Source organism: Stenella coeruleoalba (assembly GCF_951394435.1).
Source record: "Stenella coeruleoalba genome assembly, chromosome: 17".
Classification (NCBI taxonomy): Eukaryota; Metazoa; Chordata; class Mammalia; order Artiodactyla; family Delphinidae; genus Stenella; species Stenella coeruleoalba.
In genome coordinates, this window is record NC_137163.1 from 3482008 (window position 1) to 3497552 (window position 15545).

The window sequence follows — 15545 nt, forward strand, 5'->3', positions numbered from 1 at the left end:
GTTAACAAATCCAGAAGTAAATATTTACAGCTCATGGTAAATGCTATTGCAGAAATAGGTTGAATGCCGCAGTGGAGAATGGGGTGAGGGGAGGGATGAGATGGAAAGCTGCTGTGGAGAGGTGGGCTGGGAAGGCCTTTCTTAAGCTCAAATCTAAAGGATGAAAGCCTCCAGCTGTGCCAAGGGTCAGGAGAAGAACATTCCCATGTGGGGAGCTGTGGGCACAAAGACTAAGGGAGGAAGAGCCTGGTGTGTTCTGGAAACTGCCAGAAGGTTGCGAGTGCGGGACACAGCAGCAGTGTGGGCAGTGTTCTGGAAACTGCCAGAAGGTTGCGAGTGCGGGACACAGCAGCAGTGTGGGAGGCTCTGTAGAGGATGTTGTACTTGCGCCGAGACCTGAAGGGAGGGTGGGGTCCTGGGCTCAGGGGCTGGAAGTGGGCAGGTGGGGAGCTGTGCGACTGGCGGAGCACTCGGCGTGTGTGAGCAAGTCCATCTGGCCAAGGGTGAAGTGCAGCGCGGCAGGCAGGGCTCTGATGACGAGGCTGCAGTTCCCCCTGGCTTTTGGGGGCCCAGGGGTAAGTGGTTGCCAGGTCGCCCCTCTGTGATTTTTCCCTTGCTTCCTCTCTGCCTTACCCTATTCCAGAATTCAGATTTCCTTCTGGGGTTGGACATTCTGACTGTGTCTTCCGTGCTAAACGGTGTTGAGCCAGCTCTGAAGCTGGTACTACCCTGGGAGTCAATTATTTCATTTTCTTGGAGTGAATCGGTTATGAATTACTAACGATAATGATTCATTATCCTGTCTCATGCTGGCATGGGCTGCTTTTCCAGCAGCCCACAGAAGAAATTGCCCTCCTGATTAATTCTCTGCTCTGTTTCGCCCTTCTCTTAGAATGGCTATTCAAGTGGACAAGTTCAACTTTGAGAGTTTCCCAGAATCCCCTGGGGAGAAGGGGCAGTTTGCAAATTCCAAGGAGCTGGAGGAGGAGAGGCAGGAAGCCCGAGGCCTGGAGATCAACAGCAAGCTGGACATCCACTGGACCATCATATCCTTTTCCCGGTGCCCACCCCGACCTGCGGATCCCTGAGGAGGACCCCAGAGGGGTCAGCTGTTGAGCGCTAGCCACAGATAACTCACAAACGGCATGGCAGGGAGATACGGACCAAAGAGTGGGCATTTTCTCACCCTTCCACCACGCCCAGGGCCCCACGAGTGAAGTACAGGTTCAGGATGAGGAAAGGCCTCCTTGGGGCCGGAGCTGCTCTCACTTGGATCACGTGTTTCCTGTCAGCGTTGAGATCTGTGTTAGTGACCGGTTCTAACGGCCACCTATCAACGCTGGGCTTGGGGTCGGGAGGTTCCACATACTGACAGCTGAACACAGGATACGATTGTTGGGGAAACTGAAATCAGGCTGTACAGCTCAGCAAGGCACGCAGATGCCATTTTGCAAAGCCTGGGGTGGGGGCGTTAGGAGGACTGCACAAAAAAGATGGTTTCATAAAATGAGTGGCCCTGCCTTGAGTTTCCGATCAGTGCCTGGCTCGTGGTAGACGCTCGGCTGGGTGAGTGGGGCTCTGGAGAAAACTCAGGTTCGCTTATCTATTGACGTGTTTTTTCCAGCAGTCTTTACTCGGTGCCTGCCTTGGGTTGGGTATGCGGCAAGTGGCCTGAGGGACTGCAGTGCGCAGGCGGGGCTTCATGGGGTTGCCCGGTCCCAAAGAGCGTGTGCGTCATCTGAGGATTAAACGGACGGCTGGGGAGCAGGGACAGAGCGTTATGGCAACTGCTGTGAGGTTCAGAGGATGAAGCTGCCGGGGGTAGGGCAGTCAGGGGCGGCTTCACAGAGGGGGTGTCGCCACGGCGGGCTTTTTAAGGGTGAGTAGAAGTTTATCAAGGGGACAGGGGTGGGAGATGCCCCACAGTTCGCACGGTGCGAGAGGATGGCTCGCTCAGGGTGCCTCCCAGGAAGAGGCAACTCTGATGGGAATGTCTGTTGATTACCTTGTTCACACACTGGTTCTGCGGAAGTGGGATAGTCACAGGCTGTTGTGTGGGCTCGTCGCCCTGGATTCTGGAAGCAACCTTAGGCTGCAGGAGGCATAGCTTCCAGGACCGAGGCAAGTTCCTTTGCACCAGCTAACGTGAATCTGGGCTTGGTAGACAAGACCCCTGTCTCCGAGGGGCTTGTGACAGATAAAGCGCTGTAGATGGAGGGCTTTGAGAACCAGACGCCAGAAACTAGAGCGCTCAGGGGCTCACGGAGGGAGCCTGGCATGCATGGTGGAGCTAGGCGTTTGTCTTCTGTACAGAGAGAAGTGAAAAGGTGGGGGGCCGCGGGAGGTGCCCTTCCCTCGGTGACCCCACTTCTCAGCAGAGTCAGGGTCCAGTCAGCCGGCGCTGCTTGAGTGAGCAGAGTGTCGTAGCATGGAGGAAGGCGGCACCCACGCCGCGCCCCAGGCTCGCTGCATCCGTCACCTCTGTCAACTGTTCACACCTCTCTGGTCGGCGCCTCTCACGGTCCGCTGGGGAAACGGGATCTCAGCAGGGTGAGCTGACTAACCCTGAGTCCAGCCAGGAAGTGGTGCGGCCAAGGACGCACCCAGGGGGGGTGGCCGGCGGCAAAGCGCTTCCCCGCCAGGCCAGGTCCCCATGGGGAGCGTGGTGAAGGTGCTCATATCCTGGGGTGGGGAGGGGGCGGGGGGCGGGCGGTCGTAAAAGGAGGCCATTAGCGCTCAGTCCTGGCGTCTACGTCCTGGCACGAGCCAGGAGGGTCCTTTCTGGGCCTTGGGTTGCGGAGGCTCCGCACCTGCTGCATGGAGCCACGCTGGGTCCTGGAGCCTTGGCTTCGTGCAAGGGCTCGTGCAGAGCCAGGCAGGCCTGGCTGGCACCCGTGGAGGAGGGGCACTGTGCTCGGGCACCCGGTGGGAAGGGTTCATCCTTCTGCGGGGTCTCATTCTGGGACTGGGGGGGCCCTGCCTCCCCAAGTTTCACGGAGACTGGGCCTCACTGGGAGCCAGGGCGCACGGCAGCACCTGCGAGTGTCATTTCCTGGGTGCTGCCCCCAGGGGTCCCACATGGTCCTCGGCACCGCTCAACAGCTCCCAGGGCGTTTCTCACCACATCTTACTGATGCAGCTGCCTCTGAGTTCCTGCAGAAAACGGGGAGGAGCCAGCACTGAACCCCCCGGCCTGCTTGAGCCCACAGTCCTTGCCTTCTAACGGGGTTATATTGACCATCAAAACTCTGAACGGGCTTTGAAAACTATTGAAAACGTACTAAAATGTCTTTGGGTTTCTCTCGTTTTAGCCTTGATTCTTTCAAGAAGCTGACTTCCCTATTTTGTGTTCGACTAATAATTCATGCTGCAAATCCTTATTGAATGCCTACCATGTGCCAGACACACCTGTCTCCTAGTTTAGGGATTGGAAGACTGTCCCCAAAGGCGAATTTGAGTGAAGAGAATTAGCATTAAGGACATTCCCTCTCTCCCCACTTCCCCTCCTATCTGGTAATGACATCTGGCATGGGATGGATGGCAGACTTTTGCTATTGTAAATCTAAATTCAAGCAGATGGAAAGACCAAAGATTGAATTGGCTAATTATTTCATTATGCATTTTAAGATTTTCTCAATATTTAGACTTCATAAAAAATTTGAGCCTAGTTCGACACCCACCGTAGTAATAAAAATGGCCCGTATGTGGCACGTAAGGCTGGACAGACGTGTTTTAAAGGAAACTGTGGCTCTTGCGGTAGGTGTGTGCACACCTGTCTGGGTCATATCTGCAACATCCAGATACGTGGCAGGGACACCGGGAGCTCCAGACCTACTCTGCACCTGGCTAACAGCCTGTACGTATGCTGTTTCCGTGTGCTGAGCCCTGGAGACGCCCCCAGGCTGCGGGAGGGGCAGACGCAGAGACGGACACTCACGGTGCAGCCCGGGAGGGCTGAGACAGCTTTCCTGCGGTAAGGACCGGCAGGGCTGGAGTATTCTAAGCACATTCCTGACACACACTGGGGACCTGAGTTGCCCCGTGACTGGTTGTACAGAATGCAGTCTGGGGCAGCAGGGGCCAGGCGTCTCTCAGGCTGTGCGGAGCAGTCGGGCTGCCCTGCCTGCCTCCTTGCCCCCTTCCCTCCTCCCCTCCCTTCCTGAAGACGAGGGCTCGGCTCTCTGGCCTCCTCCTTCAGGTCACGCCCGCAGCAGCCTGTGAGCATCGACCTCCAGGGCTCTCCAGCAGAGCCCAGCCTCCCTGCAGGCCGTGAAGATCTGTCCCTCCCAGTACAACCCAGCCGAGCTTTCAGGTCCCTCCTCTCGTCTGACCTCCCCCGCCACTCTGTGAAAGATGCAGGGCAGACTTTGTTTTTATTTTTACTTTTTAATTTATATTTCATTGAAGTGTAGTTGATTCACAATGTTGTGTTTATTTCTGCTGTACAGCACAGTGACTCAGTTATACACGTATATTCATTCTTTTGTATATTCTTTTCCACTATGCTTTACCCCAGGATATTGAGTATAGCTCCCTGTGCTGCACAGTAGGACCTTGCCGTCTGTTCATTCTGTATGTAACAGTTTGCATCTAGTAACCCCACACTCCCAGTCCGTCCCTCCCCCACTTATAATAAAGGGCGGGCTTTATTACAAGGAGCCTGGTAACTGGCCGAGAGCCAACACAGTCCACGGGTCCCCGCAGGCTGCCCGGTGGGTCAGGAGACCCACCTCTGCAGGGACAGGGTGACCTCATGTGGGGGAGGTGGTGGAGGGCACCTGGCCATCCAGGGGCAGTGAGCGCCAGGGGCCTAGTGGTGTTTTCAGCCCTGGCGCTCACTGGTCCTGAGGTGGGGTTTACACGCTGGCCCCGCCAAGTGAGCTCATGAACTGAATACTGCTTGTTGCCCTTAGATTTACGATCCCTGTCTCTTTTCTGTTTATCACTTCCATCCTCATCACTGCTGTGAAAACCGCCGCTTGCACGGCTCCTGTGTGTCAGTTACTTAGTGTGTTGTCTGCGGGGCTGGGGAAGGGATGCCGGGCAGCGGAGCTGGACGTGGGACCGGCAGGCGCTCTGCCCCCGCCTCACCCCTCCCCGCCAGCCGCTGGGTCTCAGCCTAACCCCTCTGTTTCCCGTTCCTCCCAGTGTAGTGGGGGGAGGTGACGGTACCGCGAGGAGCCCCGTCGTGTGGCGCCTGCAGGACCAGCGCCCTCCCTGCCATCAGGCTTGCCCCCGTCACACCTGGGGCTCTCCTGTCCTTGCGCTTCGATCCTTATTCCGCCCAGGACGAAGGACTCCTCACAGAGACCTGTCCTGAAGCCCGCCCTCTTCCCTAGCCTGTCCCTTGTGCCACCTCAGCCTGGTGACTTTGAAAGGGAATGTCTTCCTGAGTGCGTCCATCTCGCGGGAGGAGCTTGCCTGGGGGTGATGTCGGTGGGGCTCCTGGGGGCAGCCTGCACAGAGAGGCCTGTCCGCGCTTTCCGGATAAACACGCCCTTGCTTTCCATTCTTCTTCTTTGAACCTTCTTGTTCCCTCCAGCTGCCACTGTTGGACCATTTTTACTGAAATTGGGAAACCTTAATACAGCCAACTCTCCCGGAACTCTGTCAGTAGCAGGTAGTAGCCCCGCATGTGACCCAGTGACCGTCTGCATTTGCCTTTGGGCTGGGACCAAAGATGTTGCACCGTTGGGGCCCGGAGCCCCGGCTCCGAAGGTCTGGCTCTGCTGTCTCCTGCGTCCAGCAGGGAGGTGGTGACCTGTCAGGCCCGTGTCTCCATCCGTTCAACACCATGACGACCGCTGGTCCGGGTTGCCGGTTGCCGTTAGGGTCAGTTCTCACAATTGTATCTGCCCTTCTGATCCCATACCAGGTGCCAGACAGGATATTAGCACTTGCCCTCAAACCTACAAAACAGGTAATACCTACCCCTTTTTAAGAAGTAAATAAGTTGTTATAAAGCAGAAACTAACACACCATTGTAAAGCAACTATACCCCAATAAAGGTGTTTTTAAAAAAACAAAAAACTGTATGACCTAACCTAAAAAAAAAAAAAGAAGAAGTAAATAAGTAAATTTTGGAAATGAAGTAACTCACCTGAGATGGTGCCGGGAGCTGGAGAGCCAGGATCCCAGAACGTGTGTTATTTTCCTGTTGACTGAAGTCAACCTGAAGTGAGGCCTCACCCTCGTGGTGCCGTCACGGCCCCTGACCCTAGGGTGTGTCAGTACAGGGGACACGCTTCCTGCTGGAAGACCCGGTGCTGCTTAGGCGACCCGGCCTCAGGTGAGGCTTCTCCTGGACAAGGGACGCTGGGCCAGACCTCCCCCACGACTGTCCCCTGGCATCCTCACCTCCACCTCTGCTGGGGCCTGCCTGAAAGGGGCTGGGTTGGCAGTTCTGACAATCACCCAGAGCGTCTGGTTTGGGGACGTATGGAAGCTGACCATATCTGTTTTCACTTTCCACGGTAATTCAGAGACGGAGGAACAAGCATCAGCATTGAAGCAGGTGCGGGTCGTCCTTTATGGTTGGCCTCACGTGTTCCATCTTCCACGGAGCCCTCTCTGCCCCCTCTGCACCCTCTGCCCCCTCTGCCATCTGGCCCTGGCTGGAACTGCCCCTCCTCTGGGGTCCTGCAATTCTCAGTGCTTAACTCTTGTTTGGAATACTGCTTACAGAGCACAGGAAAGTTTGTTTTCTTCCCAGGACTGTCTCCCTTGCCAGGCTGTGCTGTTCTTGAGGTCAGGTGGTGTCAGCAGCTATTTCCTGATGACCTACGATGTGCTGCGGTTTGCGCCCAGCCCCGGGGACACTGCGGTGAGCAAGATGGGGTGTGGACTCTGCCCGATGGGGCTCGAGCGCGTGCTCTCGTCCCCACCCCGGTGCTGCCTGGAATCCTTCCATGTAGCTACTGAAACCTTTTGGTGACTCAGTGGTTTCCATTTGATTGATGCAGCCGATGGTCACCAGCTTGGTTGCACTGCGCTGAGTGCTGTGATGAACGTAGGAAGGGAGTTTGCAACCAGCAAGATTCGTCTGCGTGGAAGCCCGTCTCCATTTCCAGGGGGCAGCCCTGCGCAGGCTGTCTGCGGTGGAAACAGATGCGGGAGACGCTAGGAGCAAGCTTGTTGTCAGCGCCCCTTCTCGCTTTCCTCGTTTTTGTTGCAAATCTCTCTTCAGAGAGCATTTCAGGGTTTGCTGAGATGCTTGCTGACCTGTTAGAATCCAACCCCATATAGGTTCCCCGACAAGGACTGGGTGCCCAGCTCAGCTGATCCCCACGAAGCTGGCGGCCTGGACCATCTGGGCTGAGTCTCTGCCAGGTGGTCTGGTCTGGTAAGCACGCGTCTCCCGCCTTCTGTCTGGAGAGCGTTTGTAACCATCTGGCTGCTTGGAGGGTGAGGCAGAGGCTCAAGGACCCCAGTGGTACAGTGGGCCTTAGGTGCCGAAGAATCAGCAGCCCGGAGTGGGGGCTGGAATGTCTTCGGGGGACACAGAGGGCACAGAGTCCTTAATAACTGGGAAGGGGAGTGTGGCCGTTCTCTTGAGAGCACGGCTGCGCCCCCGAGGGGCTGCCTTCCCAGGGCTGACCCGGGCCGTGCCGCTGATGGTGGTGTGTTTGGCCTCACAGACACCAGTGGCCCTCTATAAATCCCAGAAGCGCAGCAGCGGCTGTGACGTCTGTCATCAGTCTGTACTTGGGGTCAACCCTGTAAGACTCTAGGCACGACGTCCTCAGTTTGGTTGGTCACCACCAGGACAGGCCACCTGGCATACGGCCACACCTGGCTTCTCAGCTTCCCAGACCGCATCCCCGCCAGAGAGGAGAATTTGCCGATAGCCAAGCCCTCCTCCCTTTATAGACTGAGGCAGAGCGTTCGCTGTTTGCACCGGATTGCCTGAGATGGCCTCCCAGCCTCTCTAATTGGCTTCTGGCTAACTCTCACAGATGCTTCTGACGGAGCTCCGTCTTCTCATTCCCTGAGAGAAGTTAAGTATTTTTAGATAAGACTCCTTTAAAACAGTGCACTAGGTTTTTCTGATGGTCATTTTAGGAGAGAGAGTTCTATCTAAATGAATTTTAATACAAGTAGCTCCCTTTATCGGTACAGCTGATTCCTTGATCATCTTCAGTAACATGCAGGGTTGCATCTTGTATTTGTCTTTAGGGAGTGAGTGTTTATAGCTGTGGATAATCACTTGGTTAGGCCTTTAATCCTCATAGTGGGGAAGCCACGCCAGCCCAAGAGAAGCGTTGCTCCCGACCCTCGATATAAAGTTGCCCTGGCCCTTTAGCCTTCAGGGGACGGAGGGAGTGAGGTGGGAGGGACACATATTTGACTCTTGACTCCCCCGAACCCAAATATGTATACCTTGAAGTTACTCTGAATGGAATCAGGGTTTGGCTCACAGAGCGCAGATTTCAGGTTTCGCCGGCTCACGAGAGCGGGGAAGGACTTTCCCTAGTGTGCAAAGCAAAGTTCCCAATCTGTGTGTGTGTGTGTGTGTGTGTGTGTGTGTGTGTGTGTGTGTGTGAGAGAGAGAGAGAGAGAGAGAGAGAGAGAGAGAGCACATGCACACGAGTCAACGTGCGGTGTGTTCATGTGGTTGGGTGCACGCTGGGCTTTTACACGTTCTGTGTACTTCCGGCATGACAATTATTGTGAGCATGTGTATCTTATATAATAGAATCATAAAATTACAGAGCTTAAGTAACAGCTAACACCTTATGGCACTTACTAGATGCCAGCACTGTTCTGAGCAATTCACCTAGATTTACTCAGTTTTTACAAAAACCCTGTGAAGTAGTTTTTATCCACAGTCCACAGATGAGAAACCTGAGGTCCTGTGAGTTTACCTAACTTGTTCCAGGTCACCCAGCTAGTAAGTGGCAGAGCTTGGGTTCTCATCCAGGTGCCTGGCTTCAGAGTCTGTGCTCTTATTAGCTCTGTGTTGGGCAAAAGAGCAGAAGAGCATCTGGTCTCTGCCAGGGCCTTCAAGTTATCCCCATTTTTCAGATGAAGCCAAAGAGACGTAGCGTTCCTCGGGCACGCTGCTGATTGGCACACCTACCCCACAGGGCTCTTTCTGTTTTGCCTGCCCTCCATCCTCTGACTCGACTGTTCTCCCCCCGCAAGACCGCGTGCAGACTCTCCCTGGCAGTTCGTGGCGCTGTCCAGGGAGCTGAGCCCAGACACTGGCGCCCCTGCTGGGATGAGAACAGCCCAGCATCAGCATTCTCAAAGTTCGTGAAGCAAATCGGAGGACAGAGTCATGGGAAAGAGGCTCATTAATCACCCAAAGCAGCCTTTCCATTAGCGTAATTTCTAGTTGTGACAATTTGCTAATTGATTGAGCTGAAGTGGGGCTGGGCTAAGTCCCTGCACCTGGGGTTATCACTCCAGAGCTGGCACATGGGGCGCAGACAACCCATCTTCCTGGCGGGGGTGGTGCCAAGGTGCAGGCCTGCTCCTCAGCGAGCTCCCCACTCCGGAACGCTCACCTGGGGGCCTGTTTAGGAACATCTGCATCAGCAGCTCACGGGCTGGGTCTCAGTAGACCGCTTAGAACAACCGGGTGTTCAGAGCACGGTGCTGCACTCTCCTGTGAGAGGACCCAGGCCTGCCCCCCGCCAGGCTGCACGTTCCCCAAGGGAAGAGCTGACTGAACAGTCGTTTCTTCCAGAGCATCAGGCTGGGTCCTGGTAAACTTCAGTCCCATACACACAGGCAGGATCTCAAAAACTGCTCCGTGGTTTTAAACGGTCCTTTGATTGCAGTGCATGACTGAATATTTCACCGCTAACGGGCTAGCAGAAAATGAAAGGGAAGGTATTTTATTAACTTTCTGCATTTTCCTAGCATCTGGCGTTGTTTTTAAGATTTGGAAGCAAATATCCATGGTTCCCGAGACTCGTAGAAGATTAACTGAGACAATGTGCAGGAAAACATTTGTAAACAAAAAAGCTCCGCACAAATATTGATTAATTAAATGTAATTAACAACGATGGGTGACTAATAATACTACGGTATCATCCTTGCACAATAGGCTGGGCTTCTTGAAAGTAGGAAGGATCTCACCTGGTGGGTCTTCTCGTCCCCAGCAGCTACCACAGCCCACGCTGTAGGTATTGATACCCTGATGTGAATCCAGGCCCACCCCCTGGCAGGGAGGAGCTCTGCACCTGGAGCTGAAGGGCTAAATTGGATCCTCCCTTCCTGGCTGTGTGGCTTAACATCCCCGAAGGGGTTTCCTCAACCCGAGGTTGCTGTGAGCACTGTGTGAGATGCCCCTTAGGTAAGTAGGTGCTCAGTGAGAAGCCCTGAGCATTGATGGAGCACCTCCTGTGTGCCAGGCGCAGTGCCACTGACCAGGGGCACCGTCCCTTACTCTCCTGGGTTTGGAGCCACAAGCAGCCCTCTGAAGTCTGTCTTACTGGTTTGCAGAAATGAGCGGCCAAGCAGTCGTGACCGCAGAGTTGGCCGCTCATCAGCCCGGCAGGTTTGAGCCGGGAATGGCAGTGAGCAAGGGCCAGCCCGCACTGCGAGGCTCGCCACCTCTGAGAGGCATGAGTGAAGTGCGGTGGCTCCAGGGAGCTCAGCCGTGGCTCTGAGGCAGGAAGTGGCAGGCGCAGGGGGCGCTGTGAGAGGGATGCGTGGCTCCTTGCGGGGAGCCAGAAGCTGCCTGTGGGAGGCTCCAGAGGCAGAACGAATGTGAGTTGGATGCACTGAGCTGGGCACTTGAGTTTTCTTACGTTCCAGGCGCACAGGGGTTGTCGATGATCATTACTTGAGGGTGTGGCTAGGAGACTTGCAAAGCCTGGTTGGCACCCACAGTGGTCTACATTCCCCCTGCTGCAGTGTCACCACCCCTGCCCTCCTAAGGGACAGGAGTATATCTTGGGGGCAAGAACCCATCGGCTGACCTGGAAACTTAATTGCTGCGTCCCAGGTGACTAGGAAGGGCTTGAAGGGGGGGAGACAGGTACTTCAGCACCACGGAGAGCTCCCCGTGGGCCTCCCTCAGGGCTGGAGGAAAGAGGCTGGCCACCACGCGCCATGCTGGGAGCGGGCGGTGACTCTGCCCCTGACAGTGCTGGGGTCCTGGCCGGGCCCCGGCCCTGTGCACAGAGGATCCTCGTTTGTCCGGTGGGGATCACGGGTCCTGGCTTCCAGGTTTATTGTGAGGAATCGATACTGTGTTCATAGTAAAGTGTCTGAAAGTGTGGGCTGCAGTGTGGGCTCCAGGGTCAGATGGCCTCAATCCTACCACTTCCTAGCCGTGTCTGCTTTCTTGTTATCCCCATGGGCCTGAGTTTTAAAAATCTCTGCAATGGAAATAACAGTCCCTATTTTAAACCCACCACATACTCAATTTGAAAATAGTATTAAATTGAGAAGATACATGTTAAACACTTAGCACACAGCCTCTCTCATGGGACTCGCTTTGGAAATACTCCTTCTAGCAGAAATAATGATAGGAATTATTGTCCTCATCATCATTCTCTGTTGACCTCTTGCCCCCAACGCCAGAGTCCATGTGTTTAGGAAAGAGAAGCCGCTGCCGTGTCCACTGTCCTCGCTATAACATTGTAACCTGGGCTCTAAAAGTGGCTGATAGAGCATCTGCATAGCTGACTGGTCAGCCAGGGTTGCATTCCTGTGTCCAGGCTCAGACACAAGACTGCTCTGGTGGCTCGTGGGGCTGCAGGGGAGGGGATGTGCGTGCAGGTGATTGGCTTTGCTAGCTCAGCTGTATAATTTTATGGCTCATGTCCGAATACGGAAATATGCTATTGGAATGGTTTCCAAAGCCCCGGTGCCATTTGGCAACTTTGTAATGACTCACATCCCAACTTGCTCTTCTCACTAATCATTTCAAAGGCTCCTCATCCTGGCCATGTTTGTTAGGCACTCTTCCTGTTCTTCAAGCACCGGGGTGCGATCAGCCTCAAAAGCCTGGCATGATTTTTTTTTTTTTTTAACAAGAGGGAGTAATATGCCATATTCTGAAGTCTTAATTTCATACAAGTGAAAATAACCCCCAGAGAGAGTCAGGAAAGAAAACAGAAAGAAACACACACACAGATGTGGCCCCTGCACCGCTTACCTGGGATGTTGACTCATGCCAGCATTCATTTAGTCATCAGCCAGTGTTCATGGAGCGGCCACGACGATCCAGACACTGTTCCAGGCCCCAGAACGAGGGCTCTGCCCTCGCCCAGCGGACAGGCGAGTGATGAAGCCAGACGATGGAAGACACACACATCTAGTGAGGGCTGCCGAGGGGATGCCGAGAGCCTTCGGAGCAGAGACAGTTCAGAGAGGCCTTCCTGGAGGAAGTGAGGTCTGCGGTAAGGGTTAAGGTATGAGTACAGTGAGGAGCGGGAAGAGGGCAGGGAAAAGCATTTCCAGGCAAAGAGCACAGAAGGTGGAGGGTATGGAGTTCTGAGAGAGCACACTGTGTTTTGGAAGAATTGAAACAGGGCCAAGGCAGCCAAAGCAGGACCCGGGGCTGGAGAGGCAGGTGGGCGGTGCTCCTGAGCGTCCTGGACGCCAGCAGCTTGGCCTGTGCCCGGCCTGAGGCCCGTTGCCGCGTGCGGCCAGCTGGCTCTCCTGAGCAGCCCTCTTGTCTGAACAGCTCTCCGCGGATGCTCGGCTGGGCTGTTTGAGGGCTGGGTGTCCCTCTCTGGCAGGAGGGACCCGGGAGCTCTGGCCTTCATTCCCTCGGGGCCTCGGCACCCCTCGCTCCCTGCCCCAGCCCGTTCTACTCTGCCTGTGTGGCTTTATCCCGACCCGGCTGTCCTCAGGCTGGGCAAGTGCAACGGTCTGTTCCTATATTGTCATCTTTGTTGGAATGTGAGCCTCTCAAGTTCAAGGTTCACGTCCAGTCATTTCAGTGTCCTCAGTGCTTCTCACCATGCCTGTCTTGTTTCAGACACACTCTGTGTTTGTTGAATGCAATTAACTTGCTAATGGAAGAAAGTAATGGGATTTTCCCCCACTTCCTCAGTCACTAGAGAGTGTCAGGAATGACGTTCTTCCCTTTTGATTGCAACCTAAGTACTGGGGCTTTAATGTATGTAGGAAAAGGGAGAGAGGTTTATAGATCTCTCTCTGAGGACCACACTGGCTGTTTAACATTAGCACCTTGGACACGTCTGTTTTCTGCCTTTCTAAACCTAATTTCTTCATCCACCGATACTTGCTGAGAGGCCGTATGACTTCCTCGATTATGAACTCGCGTGAGTCCGTTTGTAATAATATGTGTAATTACATCAAGATGTATAACAGGGCAGACGTGAAACTGGCATGAAACCGACACGTGTAGAGAGACGCACTTGGTTGCATTGAACAGTCAGCCACAGTTTGCATCCTTTTTAGGAAAAACAACCTTCCCTCTTCTTTATTTCCCCCAGCAAGAATAGCTGTTGGATTGAAATTATCCCAGTGGATTTCCCTTCTTCACATAACAGCTCAATTTACCAGATCTGGGGGAGGGGAGGGGGAGGGGGGAGAGGCCCTTGCCACATTTACGTACCTGTTTCCCACACACTCAGGTGATATCTTGTGGTTGGTTACACCATCCCTGGAGAGCAGGGGGACGGTCACCTGCCGTGGGAGGTTTCCCGTCTGGGAGTCTGTGGAGAAACTTCTAGAACTTCTCCCCCTGGCCCGGGACTCGGAGGCAGCGGAGTTTTCCTTAACGCGGCTCACCCCTCTCTGAAGCGCACAGGTGAGGCGAGTGTGGAAGGACTCCTGAGCCAGCTGGTCCTGGAGCATCTGCAGCTGGCCCCTCTCCTGTGGGGTGAGTACCACTCGTCACCTCGGGGGCATGCGCTCCTTTTCTCAGAATGCGCAGGCTCGCGCTTGGCAGTGTGTGCGGACGTCACAGAGAGCCGTCGGGGGGAGGGAAGCTCACCGCCGGGCCGGCCTCTGCGTGTCTACCGAGCTCTGCCCGGGCACAGCCTCGTGAACGGGCTCGCTGCCCTCTGAGCACAGGTGTGGCAGTGACGTGGAGGGGCCCTCGGGGTCCATTCGCTGCGGAGTCTGCCGTCCTCCGTGGGGGCACTTGGTGTCCGCATGGGCGTGTCTTCTGCAGATGTTTCTGCATCTCCCGGGATGAGGGTGGTGCGCGGGAGCGAGGCTGCCGTTAGCTCGTCTCTCCCGGACTAGCTCGGACAGTTTGTTTGGTAAACACCCTAACTCAGCCTGGCGCTCAGCCCGTGAGCGATCGCCCTGAGGTGGTACTTCGAAAAAGGCATTTGAACGTTCGCTGCCCGTTGCACCTGGAACTCTCACCCCAGTCTCTGCCTTCCTAAATAGCGGCGAAACAATTTTGTTGAGAAACAAACTAAATGTAGAATTTTTGTTGAAGTGGGAGTCTTTATTATCCTCTGGAAATGATTCCATCATGTAATCTATGTTGGGTCAGATGCAAACAATCTTGTACGTGTACCTTCTTCTCTTTACCCCAGAAACCATTGTAAATTAGTATCTGGTATTTCATCTGCTTAATTAATTAGCTTGACCTCCCCCTTTGGCATGCTAGACACACAGGAAAATTATCCCAGGGGTCTGAAGAGAACAGGCCTTCCTCCTGGCGTTCCTGCACTTCCCCTTCAGTTTGTGAGAGCCCCTCGCGCTGCCCGGGGGCTGCCCACTCTGCTGGGCTCCCTACTCCCGCCCGTGAAGGTTGTTGGGAGTCCTGTGAGGGGCGCTGACACGGCAGCCGTGAGTGGACTGTGTGCTGCACCGGGGGCTCCTTCCGTGGAAGCCGCCGCCTCGCTGGTCCAGCCCGAGTGGAAGGAGGCGGGCGGTGTTTCTGCGGAATGTGTCACTGCTTGCACCTCTGGGGGTGTCCCTCGCTTTCCTAGTTTGGAATGTCTTGTCTCTTGATGACCCGGGCTCAGCCAGCTACTGCCACCGTTATGTGGCAGCTGAGGAGGATCAGACTCCCAGCCCCAACCAGCCCGAGGAAACACAGTGACACAAAACTTGCATTAAGGCATCATGTCAGTCAGAAGAAATTCCCCAAGGCCTCGGCAGTCTGGGAGTGAGCCCTGGAGGGTCTGACTCATTCCAGAGATTGGGGGTGGGGAGGGTACATTGGGAGAGGTCAGAGGCCCTTGCTGGATTTGCACTGGTCTCCTTGCAGGGGTTTTCCTTGTCGTGTGTCACATGCATACCAGTGTGTTGGCAAATAATGCAAGTATTAAAAGATTTTATCCTGGAGAAGATGCATGACGTTTTAAACAATAATACCAGGACCTGAAAGGCGTTTCTGCCAGGAGGTCTCACTGGCAGTGTCCGCGGTGCCAGGCAGCTCGGGGCTGCGCTTTTGGGCTCCCAGCAGCATCCCCGGCAGCCCAGTTCCTGTCCTTGAGGCATCCACGGTCTCCAGAAACAGTGCGTAGTATTTTCCTGTTCAGAGTGTCATGATTAATTTAACTATTACCATATCTGGCTGCTTCAAGGAACATCCTTAGGTAGACTTTCCTGACTTAGATCAGTTTCCTAGCTTTAGAGTTATCAAGTCA

The 15545-nt window shown here is 54.7% G+C and overlaps 1 protein-coding gene across 6 annotated transcripts in view; it reads left to right on the forward strand.

Annotated features, from left to right (window-relative positions):
* Nucleotides 1-15545, forward strand: part of TRAPPC9 (trafficking protein particle complex subunit 9) — a 524427-nt gene that overhangs the window by 404031 nt on the left and 104851 nt on the right. For all 6 annotated transcript variants that reach the window (XM_079901721.1, XM_079901717.1, XM_079901722.1 and 3 more), the window contains 2 exons: nucleotides 893-1045; nucleotides 13722-13813. In XM_079901721.1, coding sequence (XP_079757847.1) covers nucleotides 893-1045; nucleotides 13722-13813 — 245 coding nt within the window. The remainder of the gene's footprint in view (nucleotides 1-892; nucleotides 1046-13721; nucleotides 13814-15545) is intronic.